This window comes from Nuphar pumila, chromosome 12 (genome assembly GCF_984573655.1).
Source record: "Nuphar pumila chromosome 12, dmNupPumi1.hap1.1, whole genome shotgun sequence".
Classification (NCBI taxonomy): domain Eukaryota; kingdom Viridiplantae; phylum Streptophyta; class Magnoliopsida; order Nymphaeales; family Nymphaeaceae; genus Nuphar; species Nuphar pumila.
In genome coordinates, this window is record NC_143260.1 from 21680648 (window position 1) to 21708198 (window position 27551).

Sequence of the window (27551 nt, forward strand, 5' to 3'; positions counted from 1 at the left end):
TATATTTCATGATTTTTCTGTACAGTAGTTTAATTTTTGTTAAAATCTAACAATGATGGTTACCAATTTAAAGAAAGTACATGAAAAGTGAGTGAAAGCGTGAGAGAAAATACATGAAAAAGATGAAAAGAAACGTGAGAAAAATATATAGTATGCATAGACCATGTGTGTGAGAAGCGTGGGGGAATCGAGCTTCCCATGAAGTTTCGGAAGCGAGGAGTATCGCGCTTCCGAAGTGAGTTTTCGAGAAGCGAGCTTCCCACCTACCTAAGAAGCTTCCGGTAACTCTGGAATAAACTTATATGGGGTCATATGAAATGAAGCTCCAAAATCAAGAAGCCAAGAGCACATACTGGGAGTTGAAGGCGATGCAATGACCGCCCCTGATGTAGATCCTTTAAATAATGGTGGTAATGCCTTCGTCAATTGTGCCAACGATTTGGAGAGATCTTTGAGGCTTATAGTGTCTTCTTTTTGCTTTGACGGAACCACAATAACCCTTTTTCATGAGGTCTATACACCTTTTTTAATCTAGGACATTGAGGTTTAATGTGATCGGGCTCATGGCAATTATGACAAATTACTTTGTATTCTCCTCTATTTTATTTTTTATCAAAGTGAGAATGCCTATAAAGCTTGATATAATTTTACTGCTTGGAGGCGGCAAGAGCACAATCATCTTCTTGAGTGTTACTAGTATAACAAAGAACACTATCACTTTTACTCATATTAAGTCTACTCTCTTCTTCACTAAGTTTATTGAGAATTTCATGAATAGGAAGAGGTGATGAGGAAGATAGCAAAAAGACCAAGTCTACTAAGGACTCTGATACAAATATTCGCTCATAAGATGCACTCAGGCACAAACATCACATTATGCACTCAGGCACACATACAAAATATCAATCTTTATTAAGAGAAAACCTTACTAAAAAACCACACATTACAATGGGGCATTACCCCAATATATTTACACAAGATTAGGAGGATTAGCCCTTGGGCTAGCCTAGAGCCTTTGGGAGCTGCCCAACGGCTAGTCAACAAGTCAAACCAAATTCAAAAAAAGGAAAAAAAAAAAAATGAAAAATGAAAAGAAAGAACAATAAAAAATAAAAAGTTATAATAGAGATGCCATCTATATACGACATATATTTCTAACAGTTGGACCCCCAACGACTCTGAGGGTTGACTAGTGCCATCCCAACCAAAACAAACTCTAGTTATACATAAATATATATACATATAATATATATATATATATATATATGCATATTTACATTTTTAACACTTACCTGATGTAGCTTAATAGTATAGGCAATTGTGTTGTACCTGATCCAACATACCTCCCTCCCCCAACATCTTTAAAGGAATCTGCATATTTCTTTATTCAGCATAAACTCGGATGTGATTATTTCTCCTTTTTGAAGTACTGACACTTTTATTACTATAACAAGAAAAACATGCTTTTGCATTGGTGTTGAGATGAGCTTACACAAAGGCCTCTAAGGGCTTACATGATCATAAAGACAAAGTGCACATGCACATACACAACTCCATACACAACTCCAACTAAGGGACAATACAATAGCACTGAGGCACTACACAAGCACTAAGTGCATACAAGACATTAAGGAAAGAAAAAAAACACAAGAATATAAAAAATATACACTTTATTGAGCATGAATGCTTAGGAGAAGCATTAGAGAATGAAGGGAGACAAAGCCCCTTTTATACACAAGCGGCAGTCTCAAAAGAGTTGTTGGACTGTTCCAACTAATGTGCCCCTAACGAGCACTTCCTATTATAATACTTATGAAATGGTGAAAATGCCCTTAGAGGGTATTACCTATTACATCATTATATATATATATATATATATATACACTCTCCCTCAAACTTATGGTGTGATATACCGAAAGTTTGGAAATAGAAAAAAAAAATAAATAAGAAAGATCAAAGTCTTCAAGTGTCTTCAATGAAAATCTCCATCTTTCCGACGTATTAGACACTTTTGCAAATACAAGTCTTCAAATATATTCATTGGTGATCATCCCCAAATGCCTTCATTGGCTATCTCCATCTTCATGGTATGATGCATTGAAGATATTCCTTTCCTAATCTATCGCATATTTAAGAACCTATAGAGAGAACAAAACAAAGGTTCCAACTATACAAAAAAAGATATTCTAATCAAATAGTTATAAAGTTTTAAACAAGATTAACACACGAGTAGAATTTATAAACAAAGTAGCAATAATTTTAAGAATCTTAGAAACATTAGTAATAATTCAAGCAAGATAAGACATATATCAAAGATAATTTTTTATGAAATCAACATTAGACAATCATAAGCCCAAAATCAACTTATTTTTCAAGAAAGCATAAATATTGATCACAAGAAAATTTAATTACTGAAGAACATATAAATTATCAAGAAGAGATAAAACAATCATGCATTAATAATATCTCAAAGTTTTAGAAAATCACTTTAAATGAAACAATTCATCAATATGCATATAAAGTATAACAATTAAAAAAAAAAGAACCCTCAAGAAAGGAGGAGTTAATTAAATTTATCTATACAATAATGTGATCAATATAATCAATACAAAACATATGTATATGAAATTAAAGCATATTTAATGCACATAATAATGAATGAGAGCAATTTCACAAATCACAACCCATTAGGATTTACTCACACAACCTAGAATAGGTTTAAGCACAAAGGACCAAATAACAATCTTTATATATATATATATATATATATATATATATATATATATATATATATATATATATATATATATATATATATATGAAATGCACATAAAATGCACCAAATTTTATCATTAAACATTTTTTCATACAAGTAAAAACAGGTAAAAAAGGTTTAGAAATTTCATAGAGAGATTCTTTAAAAATCCTACATAACAAAATGAATGATATTTACAAATCTCAGCAATAGTTCGACCACCACAATCAATCATCCCACTAACCTCTGAACCTCAAAATTCAAGTGTATCAACTACTAGAAAAATATCACAACCACAATGCCACTTATGGGCTAAACAAATACACAAAAACTGTGAATAACCAATGAGTGCACATAACTCACCACATTGAAAAACATCTCTTGTCTACATAAAATAACACTTAAATAAGAGGCATAATAGGAGAAAACACACGAGGTAAGAGAGCTTGTAATGAAAAAAAGTTAATGTCACCAAGAAGAATAATGATATCAATTTTAACAATCTTTCGAAACACCATGGTTTAAAAAATAGATAGCCATCACAGATAAACATAATTATAAGCATCCAATATAATAATAATGGCCAAAAAATAAATGAGTAATACAAAACACTCATAGAACCAGAGATCGGACAACCGTCAGTTAGAGCCGAACTATAAACTCATAATCTAAATTGCCAAAAAACGAGGTGCACACAACTCACACCAACAAACTTCTCTGGTTCAACAAAGACAACATGAATCCAAAATCCAATCAACTATCAATTAGATCCAAGACTAGTGTCAACATGACCTTTGATAATTGCAGACTGATAAGATGATTTTAGGTGTACACATAACTCACCTCAACGGCTAACCCGAAATAACAACTATAATGAGTTGAGAGGCCAATCAACCATCAATAACTCTTGGGAATCTAGATTGATAAGATGACATGAGGTGCACACGTAAAAGAAATGATGCATCATATAAAATTTTGTGATGGACAAGACAAATGTCATAAAAAAACGATATAAGTACATGAAAATCAATTTCCAAATATGGGGTTTCATATATAATAACCGATTTGAAAAAAACAAAGTTTCAAATCAAAACCAACAAAGGTAGATGAAAAACTTAGAATGAATAGGCCTTTAAGCATGAACAAAGTCCACCAAATAGATACAAAAGTGGACAAGCATCAACAAGAAACCCACTATGGGATTCACTCACAAACCCACAAAGGGAATACACACAATAAGGCACAATACAAAAATAGTATTTCACTCAATATCACAAGTGTGCAAAAGAAACTTAACACTTAAAACTCATGTGAGGTATTATGATGCAAATGCAATCATACGACATGACAAAATGTCCTTCAATGAGAGTCTCCATACAAACAAGCATGTCCATCAATAGAAAAATGGACAAATACTAAAGTAAACTATGAAGAAAACACTTATAATACCCACAAAGGGAATAATTCCTATAAGGGGAGATCATCATCAATACCTTATGTACTAATAGACAATCTCATTCATCAATGTATATTTAAGACAATCACAAGTGCACAAGGATCATATATCAATATAAAAAATTATTTATTCAAATTTCAAAAGTAACAAGGTGTCTATGATCAGTAAGATACTAACTACATATAATTTTTAATACTTCACAAATTATTTTGTGTTTCACGTAAGAATACATCAAAAAGAAAGAAAAAATCAAACACAAGTTAAGCAAAAACCTCATAAAATCATACTTGTGAATGACACACAAAGCCATTTTAAAATAAATATTTCAAATAATTTTAAAGTATTTGACAATTTTTCAAAAACAAAACAAATTTCAATATAAAAATAAATACGAACATGATTTGACATTTATAACCATGAAGTGTTCGAATAAAGCATCTAAATGCCAACAATACATGCTCAAGAATACTAGATCATATACGTACATATTAAAAATCTAAGATTCAACCTAGATTTTATAAAAACATACATATATATCATCTCATAAGATCAAACAAATTTTGTAAACCTTATAAAACATTTAATAAAAATAAACCCAACAATAATTTTGAAAAGCTTTTAAAGCTTTTAGTTTTTTTTTTAACAAAAACAACAAATAACTTTTCAAAAGATAAGAAAAATGAGTGCTTTCTGCCTAATACATGAGATACATAACTCAAGTAACATTAAAGATTTACCTGATCATTTTTTTTTAATCCAAGCCACACAACAATGACGAACCTTCGTGAAGCACGGACTTGAACCAAAGAATCCCAAGACCAAAAAAGGCAAAATACCAAAAAGAATTTCTTAGCTCTGATACCATTTAATGAAGTATGCGGAAATACAAACAAAGACCTCTAAGGACTTACATGATCATAAACATAAATTGTACATGCACATACACAACTCCAACTAAGGGACAATACAATAGCACTAAGGCACTACACAATCACTTATATTAAAAAATATACATTTTATTGAGCATGAATGCTTAAGAGGATCTTTAGAGAATGAAGGGGGATATAGCCCCTATTTATACACAAGAGGCAGTCTCAATATTGTTGTTGGACTGTTCCAACTAATGTGCCCCTAATGAGCACTTCCTATTACAATGCTTGTGAAATAACAACAATATCCCTAGAGGGTATTACTTATATATATATATATATATATATATATATATATATATATATATATATATATATATATATATATATATATATATATATATAGGTACAACTTAACACTTAATGAGCATCATGTCTATGTATTGACTAGTTTGGCAATACAGTATATGCCATTATCTTTTGCGATTCTTTCTTGCACTGCCAGTCTCCCTGTTGCTGGAAATTGAAATTACATTTTAAATACTATTAAGATGTGCTTGGATACTGCAGGTTAAAATTGTCGTCAATGAGAATTCTCACTGCACCAACATTTTCCTTGTTTGAGTGAATTGGGAAAAGAGCTCTTAGTATTTATTTTTCCTAAAAACTAGGATGCGGCCACAATTTCCTTGTTTTTGTGAATGGGGAAAAAGCTCTTTACCTTTCCCCAAAACTGGGATGGGGCATTTTCTTAAGGGAATGCTCATTACCACCTCCCAAGGTGGTAATAACAATTCCGAGAATTCAAAGAAAGCATGAGGTTCACTAATCATGCAGATTTTCATATTCTCTATCTTCTAGGAAATTAAGAATCCTCATTATTGAGGATTCTGATTTACCACCAGATTTCTCTAGGCAATCCTCTATTCAAGTGCATCTTTAGCACAATTGTTTTATGAATGTTGTTGAGTTGCATGTCAATAAGAATATGCAAACTTTTGTGGGTGTACCTTATTACTGATGTTCTATTTCTTTTATCTTTAGGAATCCATGAAACAGATCTACCAGAAATCAATAAAAGCAGCCAATGACTATGGATTCATGAAAGAGAACCCAGAGTATGAATCCTGAACAGTATTTTTCTTTGCCTTCTTGAATGTGTTTCTGCTTTTGCAATACGTATTGTACCGTGCACTGTGGTTTGGAGTCTGGACATCAGAACTTGGTGAATACCAAATTCAGCCTGTTCTGTTGTCGGCACTTTGGGAAAAATCGGTTAAGAACCTTACAGCTAATTTTTTGGTACATTCCTTAAGTTGCCTACTGTTGATGCAATCTTTTTCCTATTTTTATGAAACCATGGCAAAATATATAGTCCAACTGAAAAATCTTGCAATTTTGGGTTATGTGTTTTCTACCGAGTTTGTAGTCCCTTCTCATGCACACATCAGTGTTGAGCATTAAGTTTGCTACATGAAAGCTGGTCTTTCTATTGTAATCAATCACTCTCTAATGCCAGACTGGCGAAACTTATGAACATGCTTTGATGATTCCAGAATCCAGAATTGCATCTGATATTTTTGCTTCATTTTTCATAATTCGCTCTTTCATGTTTCAGGGCTCTGATTCATGGTGGGAATATATCTGCTTTCTTAAATCTTGCTCAGGCCATGATCGAACAAGGGTGTGTTTAAAGTTTAAACTGCTGAAATTGCTCAAAAAATTGAGATAATTCTCGTTCGATATCATATCAAAGAATCTGGGAACGTTTGCGCTGCATCTAAAGAGAGACTAACGGCCCAGCCTCCTGCAATACAGAGTCATTGTGAAGCTTGCCTGTGTCCTCTGCTAAGCGGGTTGACAACTGGAGCTATGGTTGTTTGTACAATAGGTACATGTTTCATCTAAGTGTATCTTTTCCCATTTTGCAAGTATTCATTTAGGATAGAAAATGATCCATTGTAGAAAGATTAGAAGGATCAGTTTCTACCTGTCGAGAAATATGATATAAAATCCCTGCACTTGTTCACTATTTAGGAAGAAATGTATGTTGCGAATAAGATAATAATATTTTCTTGGAACTTTTTATCTGGAAACCAAAAATTGTATTTGTTTTCCCTACATTACGGTTTTGTATAGTATTTTACTTAGGGGCGTTTGTCTCATGCCATTATGAAAGAGGCTCTCTTTCATAGAGAATAGGGCTTCTTTCCTACCAAGGGTGAAATAAACATGTCTGAGAAATATATGGTAGAACCCACATGATAAATGCAAAAAGCAGCTTTTTTGTCAAAATGGGTTCATACTGCCCCTTTTGGGAAAGTGCTTTCCCTCCAAATTGGCCCTTTCAAAGGAAAGAGGATTCCCTTTAGTGGGAGTTTTACAAATACCCCCTAATTGCCCAACTTTCTAATTGCAGAATCTATTCATGTGTAACAGTCACCTTTCTAATTGAGTTGAAACAGTGCTTAGTTATTTTTTTGTTTTTTTCGATAAGCAAGCTGGGGTGATGACCTCTGTGGGATTCTAACCCAAGTCCCCTTGGTTATGATGGTGCAACCTAACCATCCAGCTATCTAATTTGATCCGACGTCTGTTCGTACTTTGGCCCTTGAATAAAATGAAATCGCTTTATATCTCCCCTTTCATGGTAATTGAGCTGAAATAGGTCAGTTTCGTTAGGGCTATAGAATGCAGGAGCCACCTGCATCAGCGGTACACACCTTTCCTGTTCAAGCTATCAAAGAGGTTCCCACTTGAATGCAGTTTCATGTATTTAGTTTGAGACCAATTGCTTAAACATTTGATACTTTAATTTAGCATTTCTCTAACAAGTTTTGTGCCACTATCTAGTATTGACATGCCTGATATATGATACACTATGATGTACCAAGGACCAATGCAATTTTTGGTGGATTGAAGATCATTAAACTATGATATCATGTTGAGTAATAACTACATTCAGTAAGATTCAACAAGGACATGCCTGCAAATCGGTAAGAGTTCTGCTCTTATGAGAAAGATTGTAAAGAATGAAAAAGTAGGACTCCGTATAGTTGGTATATGGCTTGATGATAATGACACAAATCGATCAGAGTTCTGACTTGGTTCTATGAGATTTGATTCACATTGTCAGATTTGGGTAGAATATACCTGAATCCATGCTGGCTTTGGTGGGGTTGGGTCTTCTAGTCAAATCTTGATTAAAATTATGTTCGCCCATTTAGATGGATTTAAGATGAAACTAAATAGAACCCAACACGTTTGGCCATTTTCCAGAGAAAATGCAATGAATTTCGTGTATTTTGAGGGGACCCAGAACTGCAGAGACTCGGATCAGATCCAGATAGGAGCCTCTTATGATATTCAAGTTTGGTATTGATGAACATTGAAATCCAAGCTCGAAAATTCTAAACCATATCGATCAACCTCACTTCTGTGTATGGAGCCAAATTACTTTTGCACTCTCACTGGCTCATTATTTTCCACATGCATCATTTTGATGTTGATCGGATCCAAAATCCAATGGATTCAGCTATCAAAACCACAAAACAAGATCTGATCGTTGCCTTTTACCAGATCGGATGCAGATCTGATTCTGGGTTAGATATAAGGTCACTGCATCAAGTGGGGGTGGGCATCGGGAGGGCCTGGCTCTTAACGGGCTCGGGTTTGAAGAGAGGCCCATGGCCCGCCATGTGAAGTGGGCCGGGTCTGGACTAGCCCGAGCAGACCCAAATAAGACGATTCCTCCACAAAACGATCATAGCCAACTGTGTGTGCAATTAATGTAATTCGGTGCATTTAATTATCTTTCTCCTAAAATTAGTGCAATTAATTAGGTAATTAAATGTAATTAACAATTTCTCGTGTACCTTAATTACGATGTGATTTCTGGTTTCCATAAAAAATTAATTTTTCGCTTTTTTATAACTCAGGGCCGGCCCCGCTAATGGACCGGGCCAGGTTTCGGCCTGGTTCCTAACGGGCTCTGGCCCATGGTGGGCCGGGTTGGCTTGGCCTATTGGGCCGCCGGGACCATTGCCCACCCCTAGCATCGTGACCTTTGGGGTGCAAATGGATCACATGTGGTTGAATATTTAGTTCAAATCTAGCATGTTATTTCCAGAGCAGGATCCTGAAAGTAAGAACTGAATATGCATTCTGCTTGGATTTGGAGTTGCTAAATCCGATTATTTTCAGATATGGATCATTATTTTAGGTGAGATTTAATTCTAATGCATATTAAAATTATGATGTGATTGAATTTCTACATGTAAATAGTTTGGTTTTAATCCTTTTTACCAGATCCGTTATTACCACATATGTCTCTGATCTAGGGATGTCAAAGAATTGGATTTTATCTGACATCCAACTAGAATAGATTCAGTTTAGTAGCATTTGGTAAGCCAAAACAATATTTGATTATAATCGAATGCAGAAATGGTTTCAATTTTTTGTTGTCTAATCCGAAAAATATCCAAATTCACGTAAAAAAGTGGATCCAGTATGAGCTTGTCACCATCCAAATCCGTTTAGCCAACATTTGATTAGTCGAATATCGTATCGGCTGCATCTGATCTGAACCCAAACCGTTTACATCCCCATTCAGATCCCAATCTTGCTCTCTCTCTTCGTATCTGATTCGGATCCGAACTCACGGATAAACTGTTTGTATTTTGGTCTCGAACTCGGATCTGTCATGATCCGACCCAAACCACACAAGCTAGGGTTTTCAAGAGGACCGTCGTATATGAAGGGGACGATCCGCAGGAGTTTTCATTTCCTCTCTCTCTCTCTCTCTCTCTCTCTCTCTCTCTCTCTCTCTGCGCTCTTCAGGAAGAGAGGGGTTTTATGGAAGAAGAAGAAGAGTAATAGCGCACGATTCTCTCATTCATACTACTGTAAAAAACAATCTCTGTCTCTCTCTCTGTTTGAGTTTAGTTTACCTTTAGAGATTGTAGTTTTTCGAGATTTTTTCGGCTATTTTTGACGTACTTGCGAGATTGCTTTTGCTCAAGTTTGGCATACGTTTTGCAAATTGCTTTTCTTGGCCATTTTTAATATATTTAAGAGATATATGTTAGTTTATATTGATTCTCTTGTTCCTCGATGTAGTTTGGTATTGTGTTTGAGATTTATGACTTATTTCCGGATTTCGGCCGTTCTGGTGTCACTTTTCCTTATTTTGCTAAATTCTGGGATCTCTGAAGGTGAAGATGGAGACTATTCCGGATACTCTTATTTGGGAGATCGTCAAGAACAACTCTTTCCTCGTCAAGCAATTCGGGAATGGCACGGCCGAGGTCCAGTTCAGCAGGGAAAAGAACAACCTTTACAACCTCAACACCTTCAAGTATTCGGGTAAGTCTGGCTCATAAGATCGTCGTAGTACCTTTTTTTGTATTTTGTTCGAGATTTCGATGGGAGGTAGCATGAGTTTGTGGGTTTTCGAGTTTTCGTTCTTGCGGTAGTAGCGTTTAGGTTATAACGTTTGTGTATTTTTTCCTCATTTTTCTCGGGCGTTTTCAGTATTACTTGGTATCCAGATTCCTTGAGCGTGACTTGTTTTCATCGATTTGTGCATTACATTATTCAGAAACAGGGTTGATTTTGTGCTTTATAGATTTGTTTATTGAGTACTGGTTGGTGGAATTCGGATATTCTTATTATTCTTGTTAAAATGCAACTAGGTTTTCAGTGAAAGTGTAGACTTGGCTCTCACATTTTGTTTGGTGGTTTTGGGGCTTTCTCTTGCGTTTTTGGTTGGTGCATTTTAAGTTTTCCTATAAGTAGTTTATGCTTTGAAGGAAAATGGTTTTGACTTGTACATGGTCATATAATTGGGATTGTTATCGGAATGCCTTGTGATCATGGTTTCAATGGTACTTGGATCTGTGTTTTGAATTGTTTCTTACAATTATTGAAGTGTATTAAGAAGGTTTTTGGTTTTGTTTATTTCTATGAAACTGGCCACACATTTACGGGTTTCTTTCTGAGTTCAGGTTTGCATTTTGCCAATTTGGATTTGTCAATATCTATGGTATTTTTTTCCTGTCATTGAAATTGTGACATCCTTCTTACTGTACGTCTTGTTGATTGCTTTTTTTTTGTCCTTTTTCCTGTTTCTAATTATGTTTTTTTTATTTTCCTTGTTATTTTCTTGGTTAGTGTGCTTGCTGATATGAGATTTCTGAGACTACAGTACCATAATTTGTGGATTCTGCATCAGATATGCAATTATGGTGGTCTATGAAAGCATATCAGTGTATTAATACTGGTGTTTTCATGATTTAATTGGCTGCCCCCTCCTCTCTGCCCTTTTGTCTGCTGAAATATGTTGAATTTTGTTTTGAAAAAAGTGAGAGGTTTTATGCCCTTGCTTAATGAACTGTTATGGCTTCACTTAATTGATGTACCATTGCTGCTGTTCAGTCCAATTTTTGGTTTTGGTTCAAGAAGCAAGTTTGTCAAGATGGTCGTCTTTTTTTCACCCATCATTTATTGTAACAATCTTTTTTTTTTCAGTATTGGCAAACAAGAAGACTGACTTATACCCAAATTTGAACAAGTCCGGGTCAATATTATTCATAGGAAAAATTCTCTTCTCTTACATGAAGTCTTGGCTCAAGTATGCATAGATGAGACAAGACTAAAATCTATGTTCGAATCTAAGTAGACAAAGGATAATGTGTTGATCGTCTCAAGACCGGGTTTCAATACAAATGTTTGTAAACCACTCCATTTTTCAAAGCCATACAATGTGAAACCTATATTTGATGACATAGCATTAAACTAAGTAACATTTAGATTTCACTATTGCAATACAGTCTTTGTTCAGTGACTTCCAAAATTGCACAAAGGGGAGCCAGTTTAGTAAATAAAAAAGGTGTAGTGGGAAAAAAGGAAAACATATATCTAGAAAAAAAATCATGTAGAATAGTCATATGCAAGCTAAAAAATAATCACCATGTTGGACATTGTTTGACAAGGTCAAGAACACAAGCTAAACAATCCTGGGTACGATAGTTGAGTCAAATGTCTCGCAATGTTGCAAACAGCTCAACATAAGTTACCTAATGGAACCACCAAAACATCTAGTGGTCACATATTGTTTGACAATGTCAAGAACACGAGGTAAGCAATCCTAGGTACGGTAGTTGCTTCAAATGTCTTACAATGTTGCAAACAGCTCAACATAAGTTACCTAATGGAACCACCAAAATATCTAGTGGTTACATAGGTAGAAGAGGCTCATCTAAAATCACATCAAGTTGAGGATTTTTCCACAAATAGACTACACACAAATCTACAATCCATGATTCCCAGCATGTGCATGCTAGAAAGAGTTAAAGACATTTCTCTACTCCATATGCCATACATGAACTCCACACAAAAAAAGGAAAGATGCCAGACAGACAAATTATAAGATTAAATAGAAGAAGAGAAGACGATGAAGCATTTACAATGATAGAAGTCACTGACTTGATTAACAATGGCCTTCACCATTTTACGAAACTCGTTATTCATAACAGACTTGTGGTGAGCCAAAGCAGGCTTATTTTGCTTTCTTGTTTTAGTTGTTGACAAAACAACAGAAAGGTCAGTCCCACTAGGTTGAATGGACAAAAAAACTGGAATAATTGTTCTTCATGCTTGTATTTATTCCATTTTTGCGCATCATTTGGAGTCTCCCACTTAGTTGTCAAAAGTTGTGCCTAGGCTGGCTAGGCTTAGGTCCACCACCTAGGCTTACAGGTCTAGGCGGTAGGGCCTTGTTTTTTTATCTAGGTTGCCCATGCCTAAGCCGTAAGGACGTAGTTATGTTTTTTTATTTTTATTTTTGTTTTTTTGTTTCTTTTTTTCTTCCTCCTCGTGCCTCAAAAGCTTTCTTTTTTTATTCTCTCATTTTCTTCTTTTTACCTTTTTTTCCTTCTTTTTCCTCCTTCCACCCATCCCCTTAGTTGTCAAAGGCGGAGTCTAGGCGGCCAAGCCGAGGTAGTTTCTTGATTTGATGCCTAGTTGTACACACATATATATGTTTCCTGTATAATTGCATATAATTATATATATTAACATATCATAATCATATAGTATAAATTTTCAATATTATGTGCTTATATTATATATAATTATGTACATATACATATATGTGTACTTAATTCATATATAATCTATAAGCGTATGAGTTATCTATTTAACTGTTTTTATCTAATATAATTGCTTTATTGTGTTTGACACCATATTATTTGTCTATTGTTTATTATTGATTGATTTTATGTTGTATATATGTTTTGTTATTAATTTTAATAGTTTATTTACCTATTTCGTATGTTTTTTTTATTTTTTATTTATTTAGGGTACCGCCTAGCTTGCCTAGGCCCCACCCAGTCTTTTTAGGGTCTCACCGCCTAGGCTTCGCCTATCGCCTCTGACAACTAAGGTCTCTCATATAAGCTCAAGTTTAGCCAATTGATCCCAAAGCCTCTTGAGGGTACTATAGTATTTTCTCATGGTCTTATCACCTTGTTTGCAATTATATACCTTGTCTTTGAGATCCCATTTGTGTGTCACATCTTTTTGGGTATATGTTTATCTATCATATTCCCAAGCTTCATTGACTTTCAAACTCAAGAATATCGGAGCAAGGTTCTTCATGCATACTACCCATAAAGAGGGAAATAACCTTGACCTGACCTACTTTCTACTCTTTATAGGATTTCTTGTAATCAACCATATCTTTTTCTTTTTTCAATCCCCTTAAGGCTTTCTTCTTTGGATCCACCGTCGGCTTCAATAACCCATTTTTTGAGAATTGCTTGTGGTTCCAATGCAGATCCATCAACAAGATGCCATAAATCTTTGCCCATGATGATTCCTTTCATCGTCATGACCCACATGTTGTAGTTGTTCCCATCAAATTTGATGGGAACAACCGTTACAATTTCTTTATCGGCCATAGTGAAGAAAAGAATAGAGATATGAATGAGAAGAGAGAATGGAAGAAGAAAGCAAGAAAAAATGTTGAAGAAGTTTGATGGCGCACTTCCTTAGGCAACGAACCAACAAACCAATGCTCCACCCCCGAATCTCCTCTTCAGGCTTTTGTCCAAGTGTACCAAAGACTTTGATACCATGTAATGAAACAAGTGCCATATTTACAAAAGTTTAAAACTGCAATTTCTTGGTTGTGAATTTCATAGGAGATTTTCAACCTTCTAAATGTTTCTCGAGTTTTTTTTGGCAAAATCTCAGACAAATATAAAAATCAAATAATTTCTCAAAAAATCTAAAAAAATCAAATAAAATTAAACTAATTACACAATTAATTCCGCATGTGTATAACTGTTTAGTTATACACTGCCGGTCCCAAGCCCGGATAAAGGAGGAGGGTTGCGGTAGGCCTGTGACAGCCAACATAAAAACTTAGTCATACCCTATGAAAATGAACCAATATGAGAATTTCGTTGGGGCGTTCCCTACTGAGCAACGTGCTGTACTCTCTAGGCCCGGAGGCAGTGGTAAATGGGCAAGGGTTGCTAGGTCGTCGCCCAGAAGCGACGCGTCACACCGGCGCCCGGGTGTGGTGTCAAATAGGCAAGGGTTCCCTCACTTTGTTGGACGGGTGGGGGTAAAAAAGTTAGTCCAAGACCATAAAATTAGGTTAGCCACTTGGAACATAGGGTCTTTAACTGGTAAATTGGTAGAGTTAGTAGATGTTATGTGTAGGAGAAAGATTGATATTTTATGTCTACAAGAGACCAAATGGGTAGGTGAGAAAGCAAAAGTGATAGAACCTTGGGGATATAAGATTTGGTATACAGGAATAAATAGGAATAGGAATGGAGTAGGGATTGTTATGAGTCGTCAGTTTATAGATAATGTAGTTGAGGTCCGTAGGAAGGGTGATAGAATTTTACTTATTAAATTAGTATTAGGTACGGATATTATTAATATTATTAGTGTTTATGCGCCTCAAGTAGGTTTAGATGATTCCATTAAGCATCAATTTTGGGAAGATTTAGATGGAGTAGTACAAGGGATATCTTATGGAGAAAAATTTTTCATCGGCGGTGACCTTAATGGACATGTAGGCATTAGTAGGAATGAATTTGAGTGTATCCATGGAGGCTATGGTATAGGAGAAAGAAATGAAAGTGGAGAAAGGATTTTAGATTTTTGTTTGTCCTATGATATGATCTTAGCAAACACTTGGTTTAGGAAGAGGGAGTCTCACCTAGTAACATTTAAAAGTGGGGTTAATACGAGTCAGATAGATTTTTTCCTACTTAGAAAGAGAGATAGGGGTTGTTGCATCGATTGTAAGGTTATACCGGGAGAAAGTGTAGCTACACAACATAGAGTCTTAATTTTAGATCTTAGAATTAGACAATGCCGCAAAAGGGATAGACATAGGATAGATCCTAGAATTAAGTGGTGGGCACTGAAAGGAGCTAAACAAGGAATGTTTGTAGAGCAGGTAGTTAAGGAAGTTGATTGGTGTCTCGAGGAGGATTCATAATCAATGTGGAATAAGATAGCGGGTGGCATGAGAAAAGTGGCTAAGGAGGTATTGGGTGAGTCTAAAGGCGGTGCACCACTAGGTAAGGATACATCATGGTGGAACGAGGATGTCAAATTAGCTATTAAGGTTAAAAGAGAGTGTTATAGAAATCTAAGTAAGAGTCGAGATAATGAGAATTTGGAGAAGTATATGATAGCAAAGAAGGAAGCTAAAAAAGTAGTTCGAAATGCGAGGGCTAAGGTATATAAGGAGGTTTATGACAAGTTGGATACCAAAGAAGGCGAGAAGGATATTTATAGGCTTGCAAAGATGAGAGATAGGAAATCGAGGGATTTGGGTATGGTTAGATGTATCAAAGATGAAACACAAAGGGTTTTAGTCAAAGATGAGGAGATTAAGGAGAGATGGAAAGATTATTTTGATAAGCTATTTAATGATAGTCATGCTCAAGATCTTGGAGACTTCTCCATTCCTTTTCATGAGATCAATCGTGACTTCATGCGCAAGATTCAAAAGAAAGAAATTGCAGAGGCCTTGAAGAAAATGAAATCAAGAAGGGCAGTTGGCCCAGATGGTATACCTATCGAGGCTTGGAAATGCTTGGGAGAGAAAGGTTTAGAATGGTTGACAAATCTTTTTAACTTGATTTGGCGAACAAATAAGATGCCTAATGAGTGGAGGAAGAGTACTTTGGTGCCTTTATATAAGAATAAGGGTGATATACAAGATTGCACAAACTATCGTGGTATAAAACTCATGAGTCATACTATGAAACTTTGGGAGAGGGTGATTGAGTCTAGGTTGAGGAAGGTTGTCATGATATCGGAGAATCAATTTGGTTTTATGCCTGGAAGATCAACTATGGAAGCTATACATCTTCTTAGACAACTTATTGAAAGATATAGAGAGAGGAACAAAGATTTGCATATGGTTTTTATTGATTTAGAGATGAGCTTACGAGATCAATTCAAGAAAATGTGTCGTGGTGTATGTTGTTTGCTGATGATATTGTTTTGATTGATGAGTCTAGAGCTGGGGTTAATGCTAAGTTAGAATTATGGAGACAGACATTGGAAGCAAGAGGTTTTAAGTTGAGTAAGAGTAAGACAAAATACATAGAATGTCGGTTTAGTAAGCAACGAAGCAATGATGGGAGTGTAGTGAAGCTTGGTGAGCAAGAAATACCGGTGGATGATTGTTTCAAATATTTGGGATCTATCATTCAAAAGTATGGAGAAATTGATGGAGATGTAAATCATAGGATAAAGGTTGGGTGGACGAAATGGAAAAGTGCAACTGGAGTGTTGTGCGATCGTAGAATGCCATTGCGGTTGAATGGAAAGTTTTATAGGACGACTATTAGGCCCGCTTTACTATATGATACGGAATGTTGGGCTGCCAAGAGACATTATATTCAAAAAATGAGTGTAGCTGAGATGCGTATGATGAGATGGATGTGTGAAAATACAATAAAAGATAGGATTCAGAATGAGGAGATATGTTAGAAGGTAGGCGTTGCACTCATTGAAAATAAGATGAGAGAGAATCGTTTACGGTGGTTTGGACATATTCGGCAAAGGCCTAATGATGCTCCAGTTAGAAGGTTGGAGAAATGGGAAAATATATTAGTTAAAAGAGGTCGGGGTAGGCCTAGGAAGACTTGGATGGAGATGATAGGAAAGGATATGAATGCTTTGAACCTCACCGAGGACATGGCATTGGATAGAAATGATTGGAGGAAAAGGATTCATGTGGAAGACCCAAAATGAATTTCTTTTTTGGTTCATATCGCTGACCCCAATTGTTTTGGGATGAAGGCGTAGTTGTTGTTGTTGTTGTTGTAATTACACAATTAATTTTACATGAAAAAATCTAAAATTTATTTTCAATTCCACTAACCATATCATCCATTGTTACCTTAACTCTCGATTAGCAGTAAGCAAAACTAATCAGCAAATGATTTCAAATAAAAAATCATTAAAGCAAGCACGTCCTCCGCAAGAAACCTTAAATTCCAGGAAACCAGTGTCTTACCAATCTTATGGCCATTATACACATGCAAAAATGGAATAAAAAACCATCAAATAGTGAATTCTACCAGTATATGTATCATACATCAAAACAAACTTATCTCATTCACTTAAACAAATAGCAGCCCTCATTTTAATCATGCACCCAAAAGCCCAAACAATTTTTTTAACACCTGAATATCCATTTCCTGGTACTGCGTCATACCCAAATGCTCAAATCGCCAACCCTAAAATGCCAGGGTTGGACCCATCGACCTGACCTGGACAAGCACGTACAAATGCTGCATCTGGTATCAGCACCCGTGTATGTTACTTAAGTTTAATGACTAGCTTACAACTTAATCATTTTCTACCAACGGTTCCAAACTAGCTATGTTATTTAGTTCACTGTACTATTGGAAATTTTTGTTTCACGGTTGTAGCCTACTTGGGTTGGACATAGACTCAAGTTGGGTCATGTTATTCTTGTGGTTGTTGCTAGAATACCTTTGTTTATTTTGTTTCATGTTGTTATTGGAATGCTGGTCGCACTCCATTTGCTATGATGAAAAGCTAACATGTAAGAATATCCCTTCAAAAGGGTTAGTTCAATGAAATATACTTGTTACGCTTGGCTTCTGAGCAATTCTCTTTTTGGTCATTTTTCTTTTTTTCATTTTCTGTTCATCATAACTTTCAGTCATGACTTCGTGGCCTGTAGCCTCTTTGTTCACTGTAGCCTGCACCACTAAGTGTTTGAGTTGAGCAGTTAGTCATGTTGTGTACAACTTAATAATTTTCCACCAACGGTTCCAAACTAGATATGCCATGTAGTTCACTGTACTATTGGAAATTTTTGTTTCACTGTTGTAGCCGATTTGGTTTGGACTTAGACTCAAGTTGGTTCGTGTTATTCTTGTGGTTGTTGCTAGAATACCTTTGTCTATTTCGTTTCATGTTGTTATTGGATTGCTGGTTGTGCTCCCTTTGCTATGATGAAAAGTTAACATCTAAGGATATCCCTTCAAAAGGGTTAGTTCAATGAAATATACTTGTTACGCTTGGCTTCTGAGCAATTCTCTTTGTGTTCATTTTGGTTTTTTCTTTTTACTGTTCATCATAACCTTCAGTCATGAGTTCCTGGCCTGTAGCCTGCACGACTAAGTGTTTGAGTTGAGCAGTTAGTCATGTTGTGTACAACTTAATCATTTTCCACCAACGGTTCCAAACTACATATGTTATGTAGTTCACTGTACTATTGGAAATTTTTGTTTCAAGGTTGTAGCCTATTAATTTGGTTTGGACTTAGACTCAAGTTGGTTCATGTTATTCTTGTGGTTGTTGCTAGAATACCTTTGTCTATTTTGTTTCATGTTGTTATTGGAATGCTGGTTGCGCTTCCTTTGCTATGATGAAACGCTAACATGTAAGAATATCCCTTCAAAAGGGTTAGTTCAATGAAATATACTTGTTACGCTTTGCTTCTGAGCAATTCTCTTTTTGTTCATTTTTGTTTTTTCTTTTTACTGTTCATCATAACCTTCAGTCATGAGTTTGTGGCTTGTAGCCTGCACGACTAAGTGTTTGAGTTGAGCAATTAGTCATGTTGTGTACAACTTAATCATTTTCCACCAACGGTTCCAAACTACATATGTTATGTAGTTCACTGTTCTATTTGGAATTTTTGTTTCATGGTTGTAGCCGATTTGGTTTGGACTTAGACTCAAGTTGGTTCATGCTATTCTTGTGGTTGTTGCTATAATACCTTTGTCTATTTTGTTTCATGTTGTTATTGGAATGCTGGTCGCGCTCCCTTTGCTATGATGAAAAGCTAACATCTAAGAATATCCCTTCAAAAGGGTTAATTCAATGAAATATACTTGTTACGCTTGGCTTCTGAACAATTCTCTTTTTTGTCATTTTAGTTTTTCTTTTTAGTGTTCGTCATAGTGGCCTGAAGCCTGTTTGTTCACTGTAGCCTGCACGGCTAAATGTTTGAGTTGAGCAGTTAGTCATGTTGTGTACAACTTAATCATTTTCCACCAATGGTTCCAAACTACATATGTTATGTAGTTCACTGTTCTATTGGAAATTTTGTTTCATGGTTGTAGTCGATTTGATTTGGACTTAGACTCAAGTTGGTTCATGCTATTCTTGTGGTTGTTGCTAGAATACCTTTGTCTATTTTGTTTCATGTTGTTATTTGAATGCTGGTCGAGCTCCCTTTGCTATGATGAAAAGCTAACATGTAAGAATATCCCTTCAAAAGGGTTAGTTCAATGAAATATACTTGTTACGCTTGGCTTCTGAGCAATTCTCTTTTTGGTCATTTTAATTTTTTCATTTTACTGTTCATCATAACCTTCAGTCATGAGTTCGTGGCCTGTAGCCTGCACGACTAAGTGTTTGAGTTGAGCATTTTGTCATGTTGTGTACAACTTAATCATTTTCCACCAACGGTTCCAAACTACATATGTTATGTAGTTCACTGTTCTATTGGGAATTTTTGTTTCATGGTTGTAGCTGATTTGGTTTGGACTTAGACTCGAGTTTGTTCATGCTATTCTTGCGGTTGTTGCTAGAATACCTTTGTCTATTTTGTTTCATGTTATTGGAATGCTGGTCAAGCTCCCTTTGCTACGATGAAAAGCTAACATGTAAGAATTGTTAAAGAAGATGTGATATGGTCTTGGATTTACATCTGGTCCAGATCCATACTTATGTTTTGTATTTCTAATTTGCACATGTGCACATATGTGTATTTTGTATTTATAATCAGGGACATTATTGTCAATATTATTTTTGTTAAACACTGTATATAAACACAAGTTTTCTAGGTCATGATGATGATCTATTCTGTCCAGCAACCTCTTGTCTTTCTCTTTCTCTGCTGAAGGTTGACGTGGCTAGAAATACAAATTCTGTCATGGTATCAGAGCAGGTTGAACTGATCCACGAATACTAAGGTTGACTTCATATTTCTTCTCTCCCTTCTTCTGTCCATCTCTTTCATTTTCTTCTCTTCTCTTTGGTTTTACGTGGGCTTCTATTATTCTGTAAAAAAGGCAGACTGATGGGAGTAAATCTAGTGGAGATGTGCAACAACTTTTATTGGCAGCTCTTTCAAAGATGACAATAGCACAAAATGACCACGGAGTATGGTATATAGACTCTGGGGCAAGCCACCCATGTCACGGGAGATGCATGTAAACTCTCGAACTTATCTCCTTATTTCTATAACGACGATTATGTCATTGGAGATGAAACTCATCATTCCATTTCTCACTACCCTTCTTTAATTCATCCATAAAATTGTCCAATGTTTTACTTGCTCCTAATATCAAAGCGAACATTATTTCTGTCTTCAAACTTGTTGATGATACACATTTTTTTGTCAAATTTACTCTCTTCTGTGTATGTCAAGGACCTTCAAACGAGGGAGTCATTCTTTAAAGAGAGATCCTTTTGTTTGTGTTTGTGTTTCTGTCGTCTTGAAGCCTTCATTGGAGTTCGATGAATCCTCTTCTAAATGTCTTCTTAGTCTGTCTAAATGTAATAAGTTAAATATTTGGCATAGTAGACTTGGTCAGTGTAGTTCCTCTTTTGTTGAAAAGTTAGTAAGAGATAATCTTATTTCGTTATCTAGTTTGAGTCCTACTTTTGATAATGAAAAATGTATAAGTTGTCAATTGTGCAAGAGTCATGTTCTTCCTTTCAATTCAATTGATAAAAAAGCTTCAAGACCTTTTGAGATTGTCTACTCTGATGTATGAGGTCCTGCATTTGTTCTCTTTCGGGAAGTTGATACTATGTTGTTTTTGTTGATAGTTATTCTCGTTATACCTGGATATGCTTCATGAAACATAAATATGAAGTTTCTCAATTGTTTAGAACGTTTCATGCCTTTGTCAAAACTCAATTTTCGTCAAATATTATGAATTTTCAGTGTGATGGGGGAGGTGAGTACACTTCAAATGACTTTATTGCTTTTTTTTGAAACAATGGTATAAGTCGTAGAGTTTCCTGCTCGCACACACCGCAACAGAATGGTGTGGCTGAACGAAAACACCGCCACATTGTTGAGAGTGCGATGAGCATGTTGCATGACAGTCATATTCCTATTGAGTTATGGACAAAAGCTTTTCACTCTGCGGTTTATATTATAAATCGTTTGTCGATGGTCATTTTAGCCAATAAATCACCTTATTATACTCTTTTTCGACATCACCCAAATTATGATAATTTGCGAGTTTTTGGCTATGTTTGTTACGTGCATATTGACAAATCATTAAGAAATAAGTTTCAGGATAAAGCTTCTAAGTGCAGATTTGTAGGATATGCGGATGATTATAAGGGATATCGTTGCTATGAGCCTCTGTCCAAGTGTGTTAAGATCTCCAGAAATGTGGTTTTTGATGAGCAGAATTTTGATGATGGGCATTCTTTATAAAATACACGTCATAGTGTTGAAGTTTATTCTCCATGGCTGAATGTCGAGTTGTTTGCTAACATCAACGAAGAGTGTTCATCTGATTGCAGTGTTGCTCTCATGCCTATTATTGAACCAGATGAAACCTCTTGCACAACTCAAATCGAGAATGACAATTTGCTGTCCAATGAGATTGAGAAGTTTTCAGGACCAATTACTGATGTGATTGTTGATGAACCTGAAAATCATTCTTTTATCAGGAGATCAGAAAGATTTCGATACCCAATTCAGAGATGGGTTAGTTATGATAATTTCACTTTGGATTTTCAGTTATTTCTGTCACATGTTGAAAATCAAGATGAACCTACTACCTTCTATCAAGCAGTCAAGTCACACAAGTGGATAGAGGCAATAAATGAAGAAATGAAAGCATTATATGAATGTCAAACATGAGAAGTTGTTCCCAGACCCAATGATAGAAACATCGTAGGGTCTAAGTGAGTTTATAAGATCAAGTATAAACCTGATGGGAGCATTGAACGACACAAAGCAAGACTTGTTGCACGTGGTTTCACTCAAGAATATGGCCATGATTACGATCAGACTTTTAATCCTGTGGTCAAGATGGGGACAATTCATATCATATTATCTCTAGCCGTCCATCACAAATGGACATTGAGCCAGATGAATGTGAAGAATGCTTTTCTTCATGGGGCCCTTAAAGAAGAAGTTTATATGGAACACCCACTTGGATATGCAGAAGGAGATCCTAAAGCGTATGTCTGCAAATTGAAGAGAGCTCTTTATGGTTTAAAACAAGCATCACTGTCCTGGTTTGATAATTTTTCTCTCAAAGTTCAAAATATTGGTTTTTGTAGATGCATTGTTGATCACTCACTCTTTATCTTCATAGACAAGCATACAATCACATTCTTATTGATCTATGCAGATGCCATAATTATCACGGGCAACTCTTGCAATCATATCCAAGAAGTCAAAGAATTCTTAAACCAGAATTTTAAAATGAAGGATCTTTAAGAATTGAGGTATTTTCTTGGAATAGAAGTTGACAGGAAAGACAATGTGTTGACCCTAACACGACTTGTTAAGTAGAGCAAGAATGAAAGATTGCAAGCCTTTGGCTACTCTGAGCGTTTTACAATAGAAGTTGAGTTCCCATGATGAAGACTTATATGATGATCCACTAGATACCGAAGTATAGTCGGAATGCTCAAGTATCTTGCCTTCACTAGACTTGACATTGTCTATTCTGTAAATCAAGTGTCTCAATTTATGCATGAACCTCGAACTTGGCACATGGATGCAGTTAAACGAATATTGAGATACTTAAAGGGTACAACAGGAGATGAACTTGTTTACAATAGGAATCTTATAGATAATGAGGCTCATAAAATTTTTATCTATACAAATGCGGATTGGGAAAGAGATCCATATGAGAGAAGGTCAGTTTTAGGCTATTGTATTTTTCTTGTCCGCAACATTGTGTCTTGGAGTAGTAGATATCAAAAGGTTGTTGTCAGATCTAGTACTGAGGCTCAATATCGTTCCATGGCAGCTGCCACAACAGAAGCTATGTAGATTAGACACTTGCTAACAGAATTGCGAGAATCTATTTCAAGATCATTTTTACTGTGTGATAATCAAAGTGCGATAAATATTTTTTAAATCCCATTCATCATAGTCACACTAAATATATCTAGATGGATCAACATTTTGTCAGGCAAAAGGTTGAAGAGAAAGAAATTGAGCCATACTATGTTTGCACTGAAGATCAAGTGGTTGATATGTTTACAAAGGGGCGGACCAAATATAATTTTTGGTTCTTAAAAAGCAAGTTGTCCATGATTCAAGATCATGCACAACTTGAGGGAGGCTCTTAAAGAAGACGTGATATGGTTCTGGATTTACATCTGGTCCAGATCCGTACTTTATGTTTTGTATTTCTAATTTGCACATATGTACATATTTGTATTTTGTATTTATAATCAAGGACACTATTGTCCATAGTATTTTTGTAAACACGGGTTTTCTAGGTCACGATGATGACCTATTTTGTGCAACAACCTCTTGTCTTTCTCTTTCTCTGCCGAAGGTTGATGTGGCTGTAAATACAAATTTTGTCAAGAATATCCCTTCAAAAGGGTTAGTTCAATGAAATATACTTGTTACTAGTGTTGTGAAAAGTGTTGAGGCGTAGCGAGGTGCACCACCAAAAACCGAGGCGAGGCGTAAGCCTCAATTTTTTTTTGAAAACTTTAAAAAAATTATAAAAAAAATCTAAAAATACAAATAAATAAAGAAATGCTTTATTGATGAAATAACAACCAATAAGAAATAGAAAATCTCAAATAAGTACTAAAAAATATAAGATTAACATATAAAAGTAACAAAAACTGATTATATAACTGGAAAATATATGAAATTAACCAAAAAAAGTTAAAATTTACTAAAAAACTTATTACATAACTGAAATAACTGGAAAATATATGAGATTAACCTACAAAAGTTAAAATATATGAGATTATTCTAAAAAATATAAGATTAACATATAAAAGTAACTAAAAACTGATTACATAACTGGAAAATATATGAGATTAACCCAAAAAGTTAAAATTTACTAAGAAACTGATGACATAACTGAAATAACTAGAAAATATATGAGATTAACCTACAAAAGTTAAAATATATGAGATTATTCTAAAAAATGTTAGATTAACATATAAAAGTAACTAAAAACTGATTACATAACTGGAAAATAAATGAGAGTAACCAACAAAAGATAAAATATACTAAGAAACCGATTACATAACTGGAAAATATATGAGATTAACCAACAAAAGTTAAAATATATAAGATTATTCTAAAAAATATGAGATCAACATATAAAAGTAACTAAAATCTGATTACATAACTGGAAAATATATGAGATTAACCAAAAAAAGTTTAAATATACTAAGAAACTGATTACATAACTGAAATAACTGGAAAACATATAAGATTAACCTACAAAACTTAAAATATATGAGATTATTCTAAAAAATGCGAGATTAACATATAAAAGTAACTAAAAACTGATTACCTAACTGGAAAATATATGAGATTAACCAACAAAAGTTAAAATATGCTAAGAAACTGATTACATAACTGAAAAATATATGAGATTAACCTACAAAAGTTAAAATATATGAGATTATTCTAAAAAATGTGAGATTAACATATAAAAGTAACTAAAAACTGATTACCTAACTGGAAAATATATGAGATTAACCAACAAAGATTAAAATATACTAAGAAACTGATTACATAACTGAAATAACTGAAAAATATATGAGATTAACCTACAAAAGTTAAAATATATGAGATTATTCTAAAAAATATGAGATGAACATATAAAATTAACTAAAAAACTGATTACATAACTGAAAAATATATGAAATTAACCAACAAAAGTTAAAATATATTAAGAAACTAATTACATGACTGAAATAACTGAAAAATATACGAGAGTAACCAACAAAAGTTAAAATATAGTAATATACTAGTAAACTTATTACATAACTGAAATAACTAAAAAATATATGAGATTAACCTACAAAAACTTTGTATATTATGTCTAAGAAATCTTGTTGTAAAAATTTTTTTTGCACCTCAGTCTTGCGCCTTGTGGCACAGAGGGCCGCGCCTCAAGGCGAGATGCGCCTTTTGCGCCTCAAGGCGCATTTTTGATAACACTGCTTGTTACGCTTGGCTTCTGAGCAATTCTCTTTTTGTTCATTTTGGTTTTTTCTTTTTACTGTTCATCATAACCTTCAGTCATGAGTTCGTGGCCTGTAGCCTGTTTGTTCACTGTAGCCTGCACGACTAAGTGTTTGAGTTGAGCAGTTAGTCATGTTGTGTACAACTGATAGTCAGTCATATTCAGTCCCCATTGCGCATTTCACTTGGGGTATGTGAGAGTAGGGTTACAACTGACCTTCATAGAGTGATATAGTGAAGTTTTTTGAGCCACAACTCGTTTGACTACTTGTAGAAGTCTTTGGATTTCTCTGATCCTGTTCATGAATCCAGAGTTCAGAGTATTGTCCTTTTGGATTTCCTCTAACTCGGCAGGACTTTCAATTTGTTAATACTGGACTTGGTAATTTCTGCCAAGGAACCACTTAATCACTTGTGATGGATTTGATATTTTATTCTGTCATGGAGTTTCCATCACTGTGGTGATGTGTGGTCCGTACAGACAGTAAGTACTTTTCAAGGAATTGTTGATCATTGTTAGCTTCAGGAGTAAGAATTTCTAATGCTGCTTGCCTGCCAAGCTTGGGGACTCTAATCTTTGCTCTATTTTGGGTTATTCCATTTAAAAACAAAACTGTTGTTCTTAGTCAATTGGTTGGCCGTAATTTCTAGAAGCATATTCTCTTTACAAGTATTTGAGGTTCTTTTAGGTTTGTTCTTTCAAGTTTTTTTTGTTCTTTTTAATGAACGGCCTCTTCTATTGTTTTCCCCTTAAAAAATTTGGAGATGCATGGTTCCTCTGAATGTCTTTGTTCATGTGAGGCAGATGAGTAGGCATCCTGTTCTACTGTTGCCATTTCTGATGCCAAACGTCATTCTTGCCTTTCATAAATTCTTACTCCTATAAACTGCTGGTTTTGGCCATTGATTTGTATAATTTTGGATTTTATTGATCTGGGAATATTTAGCTGCTTGTCTAAGATCTTTTTGTGTTTCTGGTGTTAAGCTTTCCGTTTTTGCTTGTATTCTAGGTTTCTGACAACTACTACAGGCCAGAACACTGCTCTAGCAAGGCTCAGTGCCGTTCACAGGAACCTTAAGGTTGCCAAGTCTGGCCCCAAGAAGAACAGGCAGCACACCAAGATTTCCTTTAGGAAGTGAGTGAATCAACACAAACTTTGCAGTTTTCTAGTGTAGCCTGAGAGCCAATCTCGGTGTTATGATGTGCTGACATTTTTTCTTATCTTGTTCGTTGAAATGCATCCAAAAGATCATTTCTTTATCTTTAGCAGACCATTTGTTTGCTCTCAAAGTCTATTTTTTTTATTCAAGTAATGGTGTTTCTTCACATATAGCATGCACATGAAAATATAGGCGACCAATGTTACCAATACCAAGCCATAACCGAATTTGGATTAAGGCTGGCTTGATTCTTCTACCATGTGATCGTGAACCCTTGGATGAACTATGGCTCTTATTCTGGTTTTGTGATTCTGCACAGTTGAGCTCCTTAAGTGTACTGATTATGTTTGGCTTTTCTGGCTCAAAAAAATTGACGAGTTCAAGCTTGAATTCGATGCCAAAAAGTGGGGGAATTCACCACATGGTTCAACAAGGTTCAATGAATTGGGACTGGTAGATGAAACAATAGGATCTTGTTCAAGCTTTAGATCAATTTGCTTCATTGAGTAGGAAATTTGCCTTCATGTGAGTTCCCGACCCAAGCAGGCTTGTTGCAGAATGGGAAAAGTA

General features: G+C 35.1%; 1 protein-coding gene, 1 long non-coding RNA gene and 5 other non-coding genes across 9 annotated transcripts in view; all 7 read left to right on the plus strand.

The window, feature by feature from the left end:
* LOC149820263 (uncharacterized) overlaps positions 1 to 7183 on the plus strand; it is a 34246-nt gene extending 27063 nt beyond the window's left edge. For both annotated transcript variants that reach the window (XM_089983220.1, XM_089983221.1), the window contains exons 14-15: positions 6125 to 6198; positions 6699 to 7183. In XM_089983220.1, the coding sequence (XP_089839346.1) occupies positions 6125 to 6198; positions 6699 to 6774 (150 nt within the window). In that variant the 3' untranslated portion in view covers positions 6775 to 7183. The remainder of the gene's footprint in view (positions 1 to 6124; positions 6199 to 6698) is intronic.
* Positions 7184 to 9883: 2700 nt separating this feature from the next.
* LOC149820264 (uncharacterized) lies at positions 9884 to 27111 on the plus strand. Of its 2 annotated transcripts, none has more exons than XR_016426653.1 (3): positions 9884 to 9984; positions 10294 to 10444; positions 26831 to 27111. It is a non-coding gene; the product is annotated as an uncharacterized LOC149820264 (long non-coding RNA). The 2 variants fall into 2 exon arrangements; XR_016426654.1 differs by having other exon boundaries at positions 9963 to 9984; positions 10300 to 10444.
* On the plus strand, positions 18171 to 18261 carry LOC149820265 (small nucleolar RNA R24). Its single transcript, XR_016426915.1, has one exon. It is a non-coding gene; the product is annotated as a small nucleolar RNA R24 (small nucleolar RNA).
* LOC149820266 (small nucleolar RNA R24) lies at positions 18601 to 18691 on the plus strand. The gene has a single exon (XR_016426917.1). It is a non-coding gene; the product is annotated as a small nucleolar RNA R24 (small nucleolar RNA).
* Positions 19017 to 19107, plus strand: LOC149820267 (small nucleolar RNA R24). Its single transcript, XR_016426918.1, has one exon. It is a non-coding gene; the product is annotated as a small nucleolar RNA R24 (small nucleolar RNA).
* LOC149820268 (small nucleolar RNA R24) lies at positions 19429 to 19519 on the plus strand. Its single transcript, XR_016426919.1, has one exon. It is a non-coding gene; the product is annotated as a small nucleolar RNA R24 (small nucleolar RNA).
* LOC149820269 (small nucleolar RNA R24) lies at positions 19839 to 19929 on the plus strand. Its single transcript, XR_016426916.1, has one exon. It is a non-coding gene; the product is annotated as a small nucleolar RNA R24 (small nucleolar RNA).
* Positions 27112 to 27551: the final 440 nt, after the last annotated feature.